General features: G+C 41.1%; 1 protein-coding gene across 2 annotated transcripts in view; it reads right to left on the bottom strand.

Moving 5' to 3' along the window:
- MYO1D (myosin ID) overlaps nt 1–18,240 on the bottom strand; it is a 343,759-nt gene that overhangs the window by 80,171 nt on the left and 245,348 nt on the right. For both annotated transcript variants that reach the window (XM_059147262.1, XM_059147261.1), the window contains one exon: nt 4,031–4,185. In XM_059147262.1, coding sequence (XP_059003245.1) covers nt 4,031–4,185 — 155 coding nt within the window. The remainder of the gene's footprint in view (nt 1–4,030; nt 4,186–18,240) is intronic.

The raw sequence follows: 18,240 nt of genomic DNA, 5'->3' as shown, positions 1-18,240 counted from the left end.
GTGTGTGTCCAAGAGGTTTTATTTGCTTTTGTTTTTTCCAAGTATTCAGATGCTATGAGAGAGATCATTCAGTCAGAAAGCTTTTTTGTTTCTGTCTACTTTTCTGAACAGGGAAAGGAAATAACCATGAATTCAGAGCCACCTACAAGAGGCCTCAAAACCAGCTGCCACTTATTAAAATGAAAAAAAATTTTTAGAGAAGTAACATACATTTATTGCAAAAGGTTTAGCGTGAAAAATAAATAAATCTGCCCCCAACCTCTTTCTCCCAGTAGCCTCTCTCCCCTTTTCCCCTCTAGAGATAAAGTGTTACCCATATCCTGTATATACCTACACACACATATAATGCAGACATACATGTCCTTACAGCTTTCTTATTGGCTGTATTTAAAATGAACAAAGGCTGGAGTGGCCTTCAGCTCAGGTCATGGTCCTGGGGTACTGGGATCAAGGCCTGCATCAGGCTCCATGCTCAGCGGGAAGTCTGCTTCTCCCTCTCCCACTTCCCCTGCTTGTGTTCCCTTTCTCGCTGCGTCTTTCTCTGTCAAATAAATTAATAAAATCTTTGAAATAAATAAATACATAAATAAAATGAACAAAGGTATTTTTAGAAAAGACTGTTTTTAAGTAGGCTCCATGCCCAACGTGGGGCTTGAACTCACAACTCCAAAATCAGGAGTCCTGTGCTCTCCCATGGAGCCAGCCGGGCGCTCCTAAAATGAACAAGGGCATATTAAAGCCTGTGAGAAGAACCACAGTAGAGAAGCCTGTTTAACTTCATTAGCATACCCTAGTTGCATGTGACTTGGGATCCCTGTGCCTTCTCTCTGGAGTAATTTCTGATCTGTGCAACAGAGCCAGGACTTGCTGCTCTGGCTGCCTCAGGTATTTCTGGATAGTGTGCTTGAGCTGTCTTTTTTTTTTTTAAATGTAAAGATTATTCCCACATTTTTCTTTTTTCTTCATTTGCCTTTCCTTATTTTCTTTGTTGCTTCTTTTCATATTGCCTATGCATGGTTCTCTTGCTCTTTTCTTTCTGGTTTATTGTTTGCTTTGGGGGGGGGGCAGCTGTAAGTGCCGTTCTTGAGGAGGTGAGGGTGGCTGGTAGGGCGGTCCTAAAGGCTTCCTTTCAGGCTGTGACCTCACACCGCATCATCCTCTCTCCACACTGCTGTGTCCTATGCGTGAGGCCGCTTCTTCCCTCAGCTGGGTGTGTCCTTTCTCTTTACCCTCCTCCATGCATGGGGGTCAGCATGACTGACAAGTTTCTTTAAGGCCCCAGGCACTCTTGGACCAATTTGGTCACATTTTATTTAGGATTTAAAAAAAAATCAGGGTGCCTGGGTGGCTCGGTGGGTTAAAGCCTCTGCCTTCCGCTCAGGTCATGATCCCAGGGTCCTGGGATCGAGCCCCACATCGGGCTCTCTGCTCAGCGGGGAACCTGCTTCCTCCTCTCTCTCTGCCTGCCTCTCTGCCTACTTGTGATCTCTGTCTGTCAAATAAATAAATAAAATCTTTTAAAAAAAAATCTCCACATGAAAGTGGGATTGGATTATAATTTTCTTTTCTTGTGCTATCCTTGTTTGTTTTGGGTTTAGCACTGTGTTGGCCTAACAAAATACAATGCCTTTTTTTTCCTTCTAAATTTTTTACTTGTTCCTCTTGTCTCTGAAACTTGGTTGGAATGTTGCTCATAGATTTTTAAAACCTAAATCCTCTCTTTATAAATTTTTAAAGACAACCCAGATCTACTCTATCAATGGTATATTTTGTTATGTTGATCCCTTTCCTTCTGAATTCTAACCAGAGGATCTTTTAGAATATTCTTCAGGGAAATTATTGGGAGATAAAATATTGGTCTGGACTTAAACCCCTCTCACCTTTGGATTTCCACAATTAACCCAGGTACAAATTAGATCATGCGCCACATCACTGTACTTGTAAAACACAATATAATGTTCAGTCACAACAATGATAAGACACTTGACAATAAAGGAAAACAGCTGGAACAGAAATCAAATTAACCTTGCCTCAAGAAGTCAACAGCAAGTTGATGACTAACACTAAGTCAAAATTCCAAGCCTGAATTTTCTGGGGCCTGGGATGAGGGATTTTCTCTTATCTATACTTGCCCTTTTATTCACAGAATAGGAACATCATGAATAAATTATAGGGCACCTGGGTGGTTCAGTGGGTTAAGCCTCTACCTTTGGCTCAGGTCATGATCTCAGGGTCCTGGGATCTAGCCCCGTATAGGGCTCTCTGCTCAGCAGGGAGTCTGCTTCCCCTCCTCTCTCTGCCTGTCTCTGCCTACTTGTGATTTCTCTGCCAAATCATAAATAAATAAATAAATAAATAATGAAAAATCTAGCATTTTGACAGACTTCACCTCTTCCTTCTACTTCTAATTTTTAAAGACATTTATAATTCTTCCACATATTAAAGACAGGAGGGACTACAACTAGAAATGTTATTTCAGAATGCATATGTGAGGGAGAGAAAGCAATAGATAGTTCTAGAATCAGGTTCACATTTTCTACCACTTACAGAAGCATTTTAACAGGAGTTGGAATTTGCTAAACAAGGACCCAGATTGAGAAAAATACTTTAATTTCCCAGGCGAAAACCAGTCATGAGTGTAGGCATCCACATTAAAATCGCTTGAATAGTCCTTACTTTGCTCGAACAAAATATTAGGAGGAAAATAAGCCTGCTAATTCGAGTGGCAGACATGACTGCGGAGATCTCCATTTGCCAGGTCTTTCCCTTCCATTTTAAATGCCACAGTATTTCTCTTGCCTCTCTTTGGCAGATGGAAGCGCATTTTTCAAAGGCCTATCTGTTTACCATTATTTTGGGGGTAATTCTGCAGTTAGATTCTTATTTTTTTTCCACCAGATGACCATTACAAATTTTTAAAAAATTTACACCACTGAAAAGCATTTAACCACAGAGGCAAAGATCTACTTTGATCTAGAATACAAGGCTTAATAACATAAAATAAACGGTCTAGGCGGCGCACTTCCACAGTTACACTGCACATGCTGATCAGCAGCAATGAACACAGTCGAACTAGACAGGGGAACATCTGACATATGTCTTTGCTTAGAAGAAGAAAAGCTATGTCTAAACTAAAGAAAAAAAAATCCAACACTAATAAAGAAGACTCAATTATTTCTGCCAACTTGGGAAGTGTCGTGTAGGAAGAGAAGGAACTGGAGATCGGGGTCCTTTCTCAGTCACTGAGTTTTGAGAAGTGGTCTTTTCCTGGCATCAGGGTGGTGGGGAGGCAGAGACAGTCTGCCACATGGGAAGAAGATCTGACTTTGGAGTCAGAAACACCCTACCCCAAATACGCCATGATGTCCTACAGGAAGGAAAGCCCCATCTCCAAAACAATTCCAGTAAATAACCAGACAAAGTCACTTACCTGCTTAAAATGGTTGTTCACTGGTCCACACTGCTCTCAGGATCTGTGCTGTGTATATGTCTCACATCACTGTCCACAACACTCCCCTCTCCCTCCCCCAGCATCATCTAGGTTTACTGCGAATAAGCCTGTGCCACCCAAACTCCATGTTTTTGCACAGGTTGTTGCCTCTCTCAGAAATTCCTTTGGTCTTCACAGACCAATATGTCATCTTAAACCTGTCTTCTAATTTATATTCATATTAGACACACTCACTGATTATATCTGGAATAAACGAGAAGCAGTGATAATATGAATATAAAGTAATTTTTCTGTCTTTTGGATTTAGCTACATTTGGATTGGCAATGAAGAAATCACCAGTGGGGAACTCTCATTGTTGGTTCAGCTGAAGGCTGGAGAACTAGACGATCATTCCTAATCTTGAAACCAAGCCTAGATGCTAATTTTGCCTTCTGTGAAACAGATAGATGATTTCAGTTTTCTTATAAAGAAAAACAACTCAAATACACTGAAATTGGCCCATATATAAGTTCAGTAAGAATTACAATGAAAGATTTTATATGTTCAAAACCTGCCTCAGTTAGAAAAATCAAGTTTACCTCTTGAAATGATTCACCAGGACGCCAACAAGTTCTCCTATTCGACTCTCATGGGTTGGCTGTTTGCTGAAAAGGCAGACAATGAGGTCTTTGTTGTCTTTTGTATGGAACACTACAAGTTGGTCCTTTCCATTGGAGACGCTCAGACCAGTCAACTGCAAAGAGACAAAGCATGGAAAACTATTAAGATGGTTCTCAAAAGAATACATTTAAAAAATATATTTTGTAACTTAATAATTACTTCTGATCAGTGACCCTGATGACTTCAGTTTTTACCAGGTCTTATGGAACAAGCAAAACGGAAGGAAACAATAAAGAGAAGACTAAAAATTTGTGACACTGTAAACAGTAAAATAATAGAGAAAAATCAATAAAACAACAACCTGGTTCTTTCAAAGGACCAATAAAATTGCTAAGCCTCTAGTCAGAATAGAAGTGAGAACGACCTAATTACCAATATGGAATGAAGGAGGGGATAGCACTACAGACCACACAGATGTTAAAAGGGTAACAAGGAAATATTCAACAAGTCTATGTACATAAATTCAAGAACTTGAAAGAAACCAAATAATTCCTTGAAAGTCACAAACTACCAAAACTCAGCCAAGAAGAAATAGATAACCTGAGTACTGCTTTATCTATTACAGAAATTAAATTTGTGATTAGAAACCGTTTGAAAAAAGAGGTGCCTGGGTGGCTCAGTCATTTAAGCATCTGATTTCGGCTCAGGTCATGATATTAGGGTCCTGGGACTGAGCCTGTGGCGGGCTCTGTGCTCAGTGGGGAGTCTGCTTCTCCCTTTCCCTCATGCTCTCTCCCAAATAAATTAAATCTTAAAAAAAAAAAAAAACTTTCAAAAAAACCTCCCAAACTCCAGGTTCAGATGATTTCACTGGTGAATTCTACCAAACATTTAAAGAAGAAATAACACCAATTCTCCATGTCTCTTCTTAAGGGGAAGGGAACACTTTGTAATTCATCTTATGAAGCCAGCATTATCCAGAAGCAAAAAAAGAAAAAGGCAGTACAAGAAAACTGTAAATGAATATCCAATAGCCTTCATCAACATGGATGTAAGAATGGCCAACAAAATACCAAAAAAGTCAAATCCAACAATATAAAGAATAGTAATATAACACGACCAGGTGAATTTATCTAAGAAATCTAAAGATAGTTCAATATCCAGTAATTAATCAATGTAATCCATTGCTGCAACAGAATACATAAGGCACGTGATCATGTCATTTGCTGTAGAAAAAGTGATGAGGGATAGAAGCAGAAAAATGTTCACCTTTAGCCCAGAACACTGACCTATAGCCTGCAGAGTCTCGATAAGGATCAAATAGATGCTGGTCGTTACATTCTATTTTTTAATTAATTTATTTTTAAAGAAGGTCACAAGTGCCTTCCTTTTTTTTTTTTTTTTTAAAGATTTTATTTATTTATTTGACAGAGAGAGATCACAAGTAGACAGAGAGGCAGGCACAGAGAGAGGGAGGGAAGCAGGCTCCCTGCTGAGCAGAGAGCCCTATGCGGGCCTCGATCCCAGGACCCTGAGACCATGACCTGAGCCGAAGGCAGCGGCTTAACCCACTGAGCCACCCAGGCGCCCAGTTGTTACATTCTTAAAGGGTCTCATGACTCCCTATACATCTCACGGATAATAATTATCAAACTGAATGATAAGCATAAGCACTAGAGAAATATTGCGAGAGTAGCTTCACAAGTAGAGATTGAAAGAAACATTTATTTTTATTTTTTATTCTTTTGAAGATTTTATTTTATTTTATTTTATTTTTTTTAAAGATTTTATTATTTATTTATTTGACAGAGAGAAATCACAAGTAGATGGAGAGGCAGGCAGAGAGAGAGAGGGAAGCAGGCTCCCTGCTGAGCAGAGAGCCCGATGCGGGACTCGATCCCAGGACCCCGAGATCATGACCTGAGCCGAAGGCAGCGGCTTAACCCACTGAGCCACCCAGGCGCCCTAAAGATTTTATTTTTAAGTAATCTGTACACCTAACATGGGGCTCAAACTCACAACCCTAAGAACAAGAGTTGCATGCTTCACTGACTAAGCCAGCCAGGTGCCTCTCGAAGAAATATTTATGATCTAATACTCTCGGCATGTGCCTGCCTCCTTGAGCACTAAGCATATACCCACCAGTTTCATACAGCAAAAGTACAGCTCTGTCCTGTCCCTATGCTACTTAAATAAGCTTACTAAAGGGGCACATGGGTGGCTCAGTTGGTTGGGCGTCTGACTCTTGGTTTTGGTGCAGGATATGATCTGAGGGTTGTGAGAAGGAGCCCCATGTGGGCTCTGCACTAACTCTCTCTCCCTCTGCCCCCAACCCCACCATGTGCTCTTGCACGTTAATGATAAACAACAACAACAAAAAGCTTACTAATCTGCACCGCAAAATGCCTGAAGAATTCTTTCTTGGCTGTTGCACTCCACGATCCACCAGCAACCCGCATGGGGATCGTGCAGGGCCTCTAAGGGCCTTGGTGTGACTTGCTAAGTCCTTTTTATCCCCCCAGCCTCTACTTCTTGTTCTTTTCCAGAGACGTCCTGTAGAGTACAACGATTCTGAATGTGTCTTAGTGCTCAAGAGAAAACCTCTTGCCTGTGGCTAGACTACGGGGAAGTCAAACTCCTGCCACCTGGCTAGACACCAGTATCTTGGCCATGATGGCACTGGGCTCAGAAATCAGGCTCTCCCTGTTTTACCTGTTCTTTCAATACTTGCATTCTTCTCAGGCACAGGGCGGCCATACATGTCATTGGAATGGCCGCCCGTTTTAAGGCTCCTGAGTAAGGTTTCCTCCTAAATAACCTGGTGTGGTCCCTCAAGGAACATAAAATCTAAGATATGTCTGACCACAGCCTTCCCAATAGGGACCAGTGGGAGCTATTACCCAGTTGAGGCATCTACCCACCGAAGGGAGACTGCTCCCTTGGGGCTGGATCATGGATAAAGCTCTTGAGAAGGCTGTTCAGATTAGATAGAAGTGCGATATTTTTGGTTTTTCATGTCTCTCATTTGCTGTTCCCCATGGGCTATCTGGCATTCTCCGTCTTGCTTTCTGATTTTAAGTACTTCTAGCTTAGATATATGATGCTTAGTATGATATGAAATAGCCGTCCTTCTTAACAAAGGTCATGGCCTCTACCCCATCTGTTAATACTAGATCTAGAGGCTTACTAAGGGTATCATTATTGGTTGCCAAATATATTAACTTCCCCAAATGGGAAGAGGCAGCCCCAATCTCTGTGGTGATTCAGTCCATTCGCTGGCACCTACTGTAGTCTAAGATGTCACAGAGAGGCAGGGAGGTGATCATCCCTTCTCAGATAGTACAAAGGTGTCAAGAGTGGTCCAGATCCGGGACACCTCCTGCCACTTGGAACCCAGGAACCTTTAGCAATATCCCTGATGGAATGCCACTTGGGAGCTGAGAAGGATTTTGGTAATGGACTCCTGGTAAATGTACTCTCCTCGTTTGGTAGGAATTAACTATGGGATCTGCCTCTTCGATCCCAAGGATTCTTCTTTGGGCTGTCTCCTAACATACTGGAGTCCATTTGGACAAGAGGATATAAAGAAAAAGTGCCTCTTCTTCCATAATGATGCTTGGCCTCAATCATCTCTGAGGGATGATAAAAACAAAATGACCCATTAACAGGTCTTGAAGGTTCAACAGTATTTATCCATTGGACCTTTTATAGGTGGCAGGGAAAATGGACTGAGACCCCACAGGGTCAGCAGCTGTGATCCTGTACCAAATCCCTGATCTGCAAATCCTGCAGGGGCTCGAGGAAGCCCCTCTCCTCACCTCTACTCAATCTACCATCAGCGAACTGCCTCAGGTCCTTCTGATAATCTACCACCTTCCCTGTGTTCTGTATGTTCTTTGTGTGCTCCCCTCCCTTGTCTCTCCTGTAAACAGGTTGTTGCCAAGATTCTGTATCGTCCCCCCTCTTTCCTGAGTTACTGGTCTTCTCTTTGTTTGCTTCTTCTTTTCTGTCTCAGATCTGGTATGCATCTTGAGAGGACTGGATGAACACTGCCTAACAGCACTAGATTCCTGCTATATGGGGGGCTGTTTCTCCTTCATTCATTGCCAGGGTTAATGGCTATGATAATTGGAGCCAGTTGTCTGGTAAGTCTACCTTGAGGTGGAGATCTTAAAGAACATTCCCACGCAGCTGCCGAAACTCTTTTTGCTTCAGGGAGGTTCCCTGTCTTCTCTGGCCCGACAGAGACGGCCTCTTTTCACTTTCTGTTGGTCGAAAGACAACATGTGTCTCTTCATCTGTTTGAGATGACGAGCTCTAGGACCGGGAGTTCTTTTTCACTGACCTTTGGGCTTTTATCTGCTTCCAGTCTTGCTGGTGGCACCTCATCTCTTCTGCTTCTACCTCCCCCTCCTCCCGTTTCTGCACCACCTTGGACACAGATTGCATAACCAGTTCCCGCACGTCCTCTGTGCCTCTGCTTCTCCTCCCCTTGCTATTGAGGAGTGAAGAGCATTTCTCCCTGGACTTACGCCACCCACCTCAGATTTCCCAGTGGGTGTCCGAGATAAAAACTGACAGTGGGTAACAAACTGATTGGCTTTTAGAAGACCGGGGTATAACATATTAAGCTAATTTGAATTTGTTAGTTTAATTAAGGTAGAACATGTCTTTAGAATTATCAGCATTAAATATAAAATTTCTACTCTACCAAGGTTTACCACAGGTCAAATAAGCTCTTGTTATCTCTGTTGCAACTTGTCAGCAAAAAGGTGACTTCAATGATGGTTAATTTTGTCTCAAAGTTTTCGTGGGTAATTGTTAAGAACAAGTAGGGCGAATAAATGAAAGGCTTATAAGTAAAACTTTTAAAAAGCTTTAAAAATTTTGGGTAACCTGAAACTTTGAAGTTTTGCTAAGTTAAATGATGAACTGGACTGAATTAACTGGATATCTAAGTCTTTCCCAAATAAATACGAAAGCATTGTTTACTCAATGCAGGTTTGTGCTTTTGGCTTCTTACCATAGAGAAACCGAGGATACTTGGGTCTGCCGGTCAACATGTTTTTAGAATTTATGAACTGTGTTCATAAATCTCAGATCTAAAGAATTCTGGTATAAGAGGCTGTTCACAATTAATTGGTTACTACTTAATTTTCTCTGGAGATTAAGGTTTCTAAGAGTTAAAACTCTGCTAAATGTAATTAAGACTGATGGAAATAAGGAAAACAACTCTGTCTGCAGGAAAGTAGGGGACATATGAGAAAGATACAAGGAATGGGAATACCTTTTTTTGAGGGCAAAAGAAATTCTGTCCTAAAATGAGACTGGTTGCTTAGAGAGAAAAGGCTTATTAGGACAAAATCCAAATGAAAAAGAAAGTTGCAGAAGGTTTGTGAAGGGAAATCTTTGGAAAAGAATTTTATGCATGGTCAGGACTAGGTTGAAATAAATGGATTTTAAAAGTATACAGGTATAGGGGCGCTTGGGTGGCTCAGTGGGTTAAGCCTCTGCCTTTGGCTCAGCTCATGATCCCAGCATCCTGGGATCGAGCCCCGCATCGGGCTCTCTGCTCACTGGGAAGCCTGCTTCTCTCCCCACCCCACCACCTACTTGTGATCTCTGTCAAATAAATGAATAAAGTCTTATGAAAAACATTTTAATAAAGTATATGGGCATAGGGGGCTCCTGTGTGGCTGAGTTGGTTGAGCATCCAACTCTTGATTTCAGCTCAAGTCATAATCTCAGGGTCATGGGATCGAGCCCCACAGGGGGCTTTTCTCTTAGTGGGGAGTCTGCTGGAGATTCTCTTTCTTTGCCCGTCCCCTAGCTAGCACGCCTGCACGCATGCTCTCTCACGCTCTCTCACTCTCTCTCTCTAGTAAATAAATATATAAAAAATAAATACATTTTTAAGGAAAAAGGAAAAAGGAAATTCTGCTCCTCTCCTTGTAAAAGACAAAATTTTCCTGGACTCTTGGGTCTGCTCTTCATAAGAAAATGTAAGCCAAGTTTTTCTTGTTGTTGTTTTTTTTAATATCTTTTCTTTATCTGCCCAGAAAACCAAACCTGTCTTTATCAGGTCTTTGATTACTTAAGAAGGTTAGAACTTCTCAATGTTAAAGGAGGTATGTGTTGCTAACAACTATATAGCTCTATGTACAATCTCTTACTGCCAGTTTGGTTAAATGTAAACATTAAATTTATGATGATCTGTAATCATATTTAAGCATGTGCTTGGAACTTTCTGAGGGTTTTAACCAACTTCCCAGATATGTGAATTGTAAACGAAGTCTCCGGATGAATTAGACTTATTTGGTACGTTAAGTTATGTGGGAAGCGCTGTCAAACAAACGATGAGAAACTTTATGTCATGTTGTATGGGTGGATGCTTACCTGTTCTAGAAATTAATGAAATTCCTAGAGCTTTAATATGTTCTGGTATAAGGTCATCATTTAAAATTTTAATTATTAAAACACTATGTGTCACAAGAATAACTACCTTTCATTGTCAGCTACTTTATAACAAGCCCTCATATCAGATCTTTAACTATGTCTATTTTTGAATCTTTTGTCATTTATAGTTACTGTTCTGATGCTCTTGTGGAATAAGTTTTGTCTTCAAGGAGATTCAGGAAGAGGACTTTGACAAATATTTATTTGAGAGAGAAAGAGAGTATGCATGCATGCAGGAGGGGAGGTAGGGAGGGGGGAAGGGGCAGAGGGAGAAGCAGACTCCCCGCTGGGGACCCTGAGATCACGACCTAAGCCGAAGGCAGACGCTTAACTGACTGAGCCACCCAGGCGCCCATATCTTTAAAATCTTAAGACTAAAATGTGTCAAAATATCCAAAACTAACAAAAAAAAGCTGCATTCAAGAAACAAGAATTAGTAATATGGGGCTAAATAAATTGAGGAAGATGATTATAGTTTTTATGACTCTTATTTGAAACACTGCTAGTTCTCTAATGTTTGCTTCTCCAGATTTAAGGAAACTTTCTCTTAAGATTTATGGAGATGTGATAAAGTATTCCTTTATAAACAAATTGAAACACTGAAGTCTTCTTTTTACTAGAACCCTCCAGAATTCAAACTCTCAGTAAGTATTCTTTCTTTCATGGCAATTATAGTTACTTGCAGAAATTCAATAAGAATATGTTCTCCTATCATTTCTCAGGCTTTTGGCTAAGATCAAGTGAAGAATGTAGGTTCTTCATAAAATTAAAAATAGAAGTGCCTGGGTGCCTGGGTGGCTCAGTGGGTTAAAGCCTCTGCCTTCGGCTCAGGTCATGATCCCAGGGTCCTGGGATCGAGCCCCACATCGGGCTCTCTGCTCAGCAGGGAGCCTGCTTTCTCCTCTCTCTCTGCCTGCCTCTCTGCCTACTTGTGATCTCTGTATATCAAATAAATACATAAAATCTTAAAAAAAAAATAGAAGTACCTTATGGCCGGCAATCACACTAATAAGTATTTACCCAAAGAATACAAAAATAATAATACAAAAGGATACATGCACTCCTAAGTTAATAGCATCATTATCTACAGTAGCCATATTATGAACAGCACAAGTGTCCATCAACTGATGAATGGATGAAGTGGTATATACATAATGGAATATTACTCAGCCATAAAGAAGAATGGAATCTTGCCACTTGCAATAATGTGGATGGAGCTAGAGAGTATTAGCTAGGTAAAATAAGTCAGAAAAAGACAAATACCACAGGAATTCACTCATATGTGGAATTTAAGAAACAAAACAAATGGTTGGGCCCTGGGTGCTGCAGACGGTTAAGCATCTCTCGGATTTGTCTCAGGTCATGATCTCAGGGTTGTGTGATCGAGCCCTGTGTTGGGCTCTGTGCTCAGTGTGGAGTCTGTTGAAATGTCTCTCTCCCACTCCCTCTACCCCTTCCCACACTCTTCTCTCCTTCTCTCTCTAAAATAAATAAATCTTAAAAGAAAAAAAAAAAAAGAAATGAGCAAAGAGGGAAAAAAAAAAAAAAAGGAGAGAGGAAAACCAAGAAATAGACTCTAAAGTTAGGGAACAAATTGAAGGTTACCAGAGGGAGGCAGGGCGGGGGGGATGGATGAAATTGGTGATGGGAATCAAGGGCACTTGTGCTGAACACCAGTGATATATGAAGTGTGGTCTTACTATACTGTACACCTGAAACAAATATCACACTATGTTAACTAACTAGAATTTAAATCATACTTAAAAAACAAAAACAATCTGTTCTCCTTGTAATGGGACGCCACTGGAAATGTTGGTTATACTACTAAGACTTTGACAGGAATGCTGTACGTGAGAGAGGTAGTCATAGACTCAGATATCAGACAGCTTCAAGGAACTAAGGTTGACTTTATGGAGCCCATAAAGCCCCTTTGAGATGCTGGTCTGATCCCTTGCTTCTGGGTTCCGAGCAGCCCCACCAGGTGAGTAAAGAATGTCACTTCCTGGCAGGTACAGGAAATCTTGGGATATTCTGGGAACCTTGGGAAGAGGAATACACCCAAATCTACAAGTACTGCAGGCAAGTCTGATGACAACTATTTGGCATGGCTCTGCTCTTGCATGGCTACCAAAGAGTTCAAGCTAGAGATTCCTTATACAAAATTCCACCAAAGCAGATTTTAAAGGATCTCTATGATCAATCACTATTCTTGCTGAGCTTATGTAAATAACCAGGCTAGGTTTGTTAAAACTGGCCTTGGTTTACAAACAGATCAGTCTTGATTTGGCTATCTGGAAATCAGGGTGAATCTGGAGAGAAAAATTATGTTCCAATAACGCATCCTTATGGATGTTAGGTTCTACTTTTGTCTTTAAATGTTTGTTGTCTGCCTGAGCTAGACAACTTGAGGTCCACTTCAGAGATACTGCCATAATAGCTCATGTATTGGTAGATAGTCTTCCTGCTTGTTACTCCATGGGGATAATACAGAACCTCATGGGCACGTGATTATTTAAACACCTGGTCAATGGAATGGACTCCCCAACATTGCTCAATTCTGTGTGGCCGGGATAATAAAAGTGCTCCTTAAAACCATAACCGATATGATACACCACCCCAATACCAGCACATATAGTGACATTTCCATCACTAAAATGAATGTTTCTTGCTGGCCTATGGTAGATGTTACATGGGACTCGTAAGAGACCCTTCTCTTATCTTCAGATTATCTAAATGTTAACTGAATATGCCAGTCCACAGATAGGCTGAGGACAACGAATTCCCCAGCTATGTAGTCCTTTCTATTGATATGCCCAAGGTGGATATATGTAGCTTACTCCCACAACAGGACAACTAAGCCAAAGGCCTTTTTGTACTGAGAACAGAAAAACCATACCCTGATTCATGGCCCCAAAGTACTCACCAAATGGGATGGATCCTGCCCACCCCCACCAAAGCTGGGGTAACTGACAGCTTTGCTAGAGATTGGATGAGATGACAAGGCCTCAGATGGCTAGTACCTAATGGAACACAGTTGTTAATGTGGGCCAAATTTGTGGCAGTGGATTCCACCAGGCTGGACTGGAAAATATACTACAGGGCATGCTGGGACGCATGGCCACAGCACCAAGACTACCCAAGTCCAGGCAATCTTCTGTATCTAAAACAATGGACAAGATCCATGTGTTATTGCTGTGACCATATGACATGAATTTTTCTCCCATCAGGTTTAGAGGATGTCATACGGCACGTGGAGGCTCTTGATAAGTAGACAATTAAGGCCTTAAATGGTTCTCAAAAAAGCATTACACCATTAAACACTGAAATGATCCAAGTACACAAAGCAGTTCTACAAACTAGAATGGCATTAGATGTCTTAATCGCAGAACCCGGCAGACCATGTGCCATTATTACAGAGAATGTTGTATCTACATTCCAGATTATGACAAAAATACAACGGGATTACTTACTGGATATGAGTCATCAAACTGGTGCTCTTACATACCCTCCATTGTCACCTAATGGTATTGGTTACATTTCCGATCAGGACGTGGACTAGGGTCCACACTAAAGTGTCTTCTCATCGCTCTTATTTTCTCTCTTTTAAGATTTTATTTATTTCAGAGAGAGAGGGGCGTGTGTGCACGAGGAAATGTAACTGGGGGAGGTGGAGGGGCAGAGAGAGAACCAGGCTCAATCCCAGGACCCCAAGATCATGACCTGAGCTGAAGGCAGACACTTAACCGACTGAGCCATTTAGGCACTCCACTCTTCTTATTTTCATTGTAATAACAATCCTAGGGGTACCTGGGTGGCTCAATCAGTTGAGTGGCTGGATCCTGATTTTGGCTCAGGTCATGATCTCAGGATCCTGGGGTCTTGCATGGGGCTCCATGCTCAGTGGGGAGTCTGCTTGAGATTCTCTCTCACCATTCTGCCCCTCCCCCCACTTGTACTCTCTTTCTCTCAAAATAAATAATTAAAGCTTTAAAAAACAATAATCCTAACGTGTTGTCCCTCTCACTTTGTCTTCTCCTATTGTTGAGATATGTGCAAGCAGGTACTAACTGCTTTGCTCAGCTGACAGACGATCCTTCCTACTTGAAACAAATTCACCTTCATGTTCACTCTTGACTCTATAGCAATGGCTTTCCATTATAACTACCTGTAGGGACAGACACTGACCAGTTTCATTCCAGAGGTAGAGACATCCCTACGACCCCTGTCAGCTTGAAGAAGTTACAGAAGATGAGCCCTTTGCCCTTCAAACCTTAAGAATTTAAGGACCAAAAATTGGTCAGAAGAAAACGATGAGGGATGGAAGCAGAAAAATGTTCACCATTAGTCCAGAAGGCTGACATATAGCCTGCATCGTCTCATGAAGGATCAAAGACGTGCTGATTGCTACATTCTTAAAGGTCATGAGAATGACTGCCTGTACATCTCACCCATAGTTCATATCCAGCTGAACGATAAGCACCATAGAAGTCTTGTGAATGTAGTTTTCTTTATTCCAATTAAAAAAAATTCTTTTAGTGAAAGTAGGTTTAGAAGTAGAAATTTGAAAAAAAAAATTATGATCTAATGCTCCCTGCACATCCCCTCCCCTTGAGCACGAAGCATATAACCACCAGCTTCACATGGCAAAAGTGCAGCTCTGCCCACATGTCCCATCCCCGTGCTATTTAAATAAACTGACTAAGTTATATCATACAATGTCTCAAGAATTCTTTCTTGGCTGCTGCAGACCACAAACAACCCCACAACAAAAGCACTTGACAATACTCAGCATCCATTCGTGATAAAAAGCTGTCAAGGAGCCAGGATTAGAAAAGAACACAACCTGGTAGATCACATGTACATAAAAGCCTCAGCGAACACCACACTTAGTGGTGAAAGACTGAAGGTTTTCTGCCGAGATAGGAAGCAAGGTGAGGACTTCCATGGCCATTGCCGCTGGGCAACATCAGACAAGAAGCCCTAGCCAGTGCAATTAGGCAGGTTTAAGGAAATTTAAAAGGAAAAGGAAGAAATAAATGTCTCCATATTATTTTGATTACATGATTATCTACATTAAGAAAAAAATCCCAAGGAATCTATAAAATAGCTCCTAGAACTAATAAGTAGGTTTAACAAGGTCACTGGTTCTTGTTGGTCACAAGGCCAACACACAAAAATATTTCTATATATTAGTAATGAACAACTGGAAATAGAATTTTAAAAAATTTAAACAAATTTTAAGTATGGTTGACATATTAATTTTGGAAACAGAAATTTAAAGACAAAACTACCCACAGGAAGTCTAAAATAAAAAATACTTAATGTATAAACCTAAAAAACATGTACACTATCTATTGAAAAAATACAGAATGTTGATGAGAGATATCAAATGAAAATGTTGACGAAAGGTATAAAAGAAAAATCAAACACAGAGATAGTATGTTCATGGATTGGAAAACACACTATCATCAAGATGCACATTTTCCCCAAGAGGATCTACAGATTTAATGTAATCCCAACCAAAATCCCAGCAGAACTTTTTGTGGATATCAAGAAGCTGATTCTAGGGGAGCCTGGGTGGCTCAGTGGGTTAAAGCCTCTGCTTTCGACTCAGGATATGATCCCAGGGTCCAGGATCAAGCCCCGCATCAGGCTCTCTGCTCAGCAGGGAGCCTGCTTCCTCCTCTCTCTCTCTCTCTGCCTGCCTCTCTGCCTACTTGTGATCTCTGTCTGTCAAATAAATAAATAAAATCTTAAAAAAAAAAAAAAAAGAAGAAGCTGATTCTAAAGTGTGTATGGAAAGGCAAAGGAACCAGAATATCCAAAACAATATGAAAAAGAAGAACAAAGTGGAAAGACCCACTGTAGCTGATTTTCTTAATAGAAAGTGACAGTGATGAAGATAATGTAATTGTTAAAGGGATTATCAAAGGGAAGAAAACAAAGATTGGTGGACCAAAGTGAAGAATCAGAAATAGACACAAATATAGCCAACCAGTTTTTCATTAAGGTACAAAGGCAATTCAATGGAGAAAAGATGATTTGGACATTTGGGTAACTTGGACCATTTGGACAGCCACATGCAAAAGAAATAAACATCAACTTAAATCTCACGCCTTATGTAAAATGAATTCAAAACGAATCACAGATATAAATGTAAAATGTAAAACCATAAAACTTTTATTAGAAAACACAGGAGAAAATATCTGTGACCTGGGATGGGGGCAACATTTCTTAGAAAAAACATCCAAAGCGCCACTCATAAAAGAAAAAAACAGGTCAATTGAATGTCATCAAACTTAAAGCTTGTCTTTGAGAAAGACACTGGCAGGAAGATCAGTGTGTAAACAACTCTTCAAATTCCACAAGAAGAAAGCAAACAATTCAATTTAGAAATGAGCAGAAGATTCCAAGTCCCTTGGCTGGCAAATCAGCACATGAAGAGACGGTCGACATCATTAGCTAGGAGGGAAATGCAAATCAAAGCAGAGATGCGGTACCACCACAAACCCGTCAGAATGGCCAAATAAAAACAAAAATAAATCAACGCCAACAGCAAAGTGGGAACACCAAAGAGGGCGGAGAACAGCTGGGACTCTCACACCCTGCTGCTGGGAATGGGAAATGAGACAGTCACAGGGAAAGCAGTTGGCGGGTACTGAAAGAGTTAAACACAGAATCACCACGTGATCCAGCAATCTCACTCCTACGCATATATCCTCGAGATGTAAAAACCCTATGTTCGCTCAAAAATGTACACAGGAATGTTTATAGCAGCTCTATTCACAGTGGCCCCAAACTGGAAACCACTGGATATCCATCAGCAGGTGAATAGAGAAACAAGGCACCATATGTCTATACAATGTAATGCTATCCAGCAATAAAGGGAATAAACTCATGATACAAATGACTGGTAGGCAACAGCACGGACAAATTTTGAAGGCATTATGCTGAGTCAGCCGCAAAAGGTAACATGCTGTACGGTTCCGTTTATGCGATATTCTCTAGAAGAGAACACTACGTATGGACAACAGATGGGTAGTTGTCAGAGTTCAGCGCCAGCGGTAGTCTGACCCAGGGGAGTTTTTTGAGATGATGCACACTTGTGTGTCCTGGCTGTAGTGGTGGTTACACAAATCTACGCATGTGTTGAGACCCATAGGCTTATATACCGACCACCACCAAAAGCCAATTTTATTACATATAAATATAAAAAGTAGAGCTCTTTGCTTATTTTGATCCCCAGATAGTCAGTCTGCTTGGGTCAGTAAAGCAGAAACCTGCGTGATTTTTCACTCTGTGGGTTTGTTCTCCTACTGCAGGAAATACCAAAGTGCCACCTCCTGGCCACCACAGGTGCTGTCAGCCCTGCGATCAACACTGACAAGCTAGCCACTGGGGGGAATGCAGAGTGCCAGGCCGCCTGGGAGGGGGGTGCAGAGGCATGCACCAAAGATGCTGAAGGCACAACCCTCGTTGTAGGGGATTCCCAATCCAGCTGGACCAGTGGAACAGACAAATAAACAACTGAAGAACATTTTAACAGTCCATACATTTGGAAGCCCTCTTAGTTCCATGTCCGCATTTTACAGATACGGAAATTGAGGCTCCAAGAGATTAGCTAATTTGTGGACCTTGGAACTGGAATTCGGGCTTTTAGACTGAGTCAGAACCACGTTCTTTATCATAAGCTTTTTCAAATATCATGCACAAGTTAACATAAGTTGCATAA

The sequence above is a fragment of the Mustela lutreola genome, chromosome 15 (assembly GCF_030435805.1).
Source record: "Mustela lutreola isolate mMusLut2 chromosome 15, mMusLut2.pri, whole genome shotgun sequence".
Taxonomy (NCBI): Eukaryota; Metazoa; Chordata; class Mammalia; order Carnivora; family Mustelidae; genus Mustela; species Mustela lutreola.
This window is presented reverse-complemented; position numbering and strand designations above follow the sequence as displayed.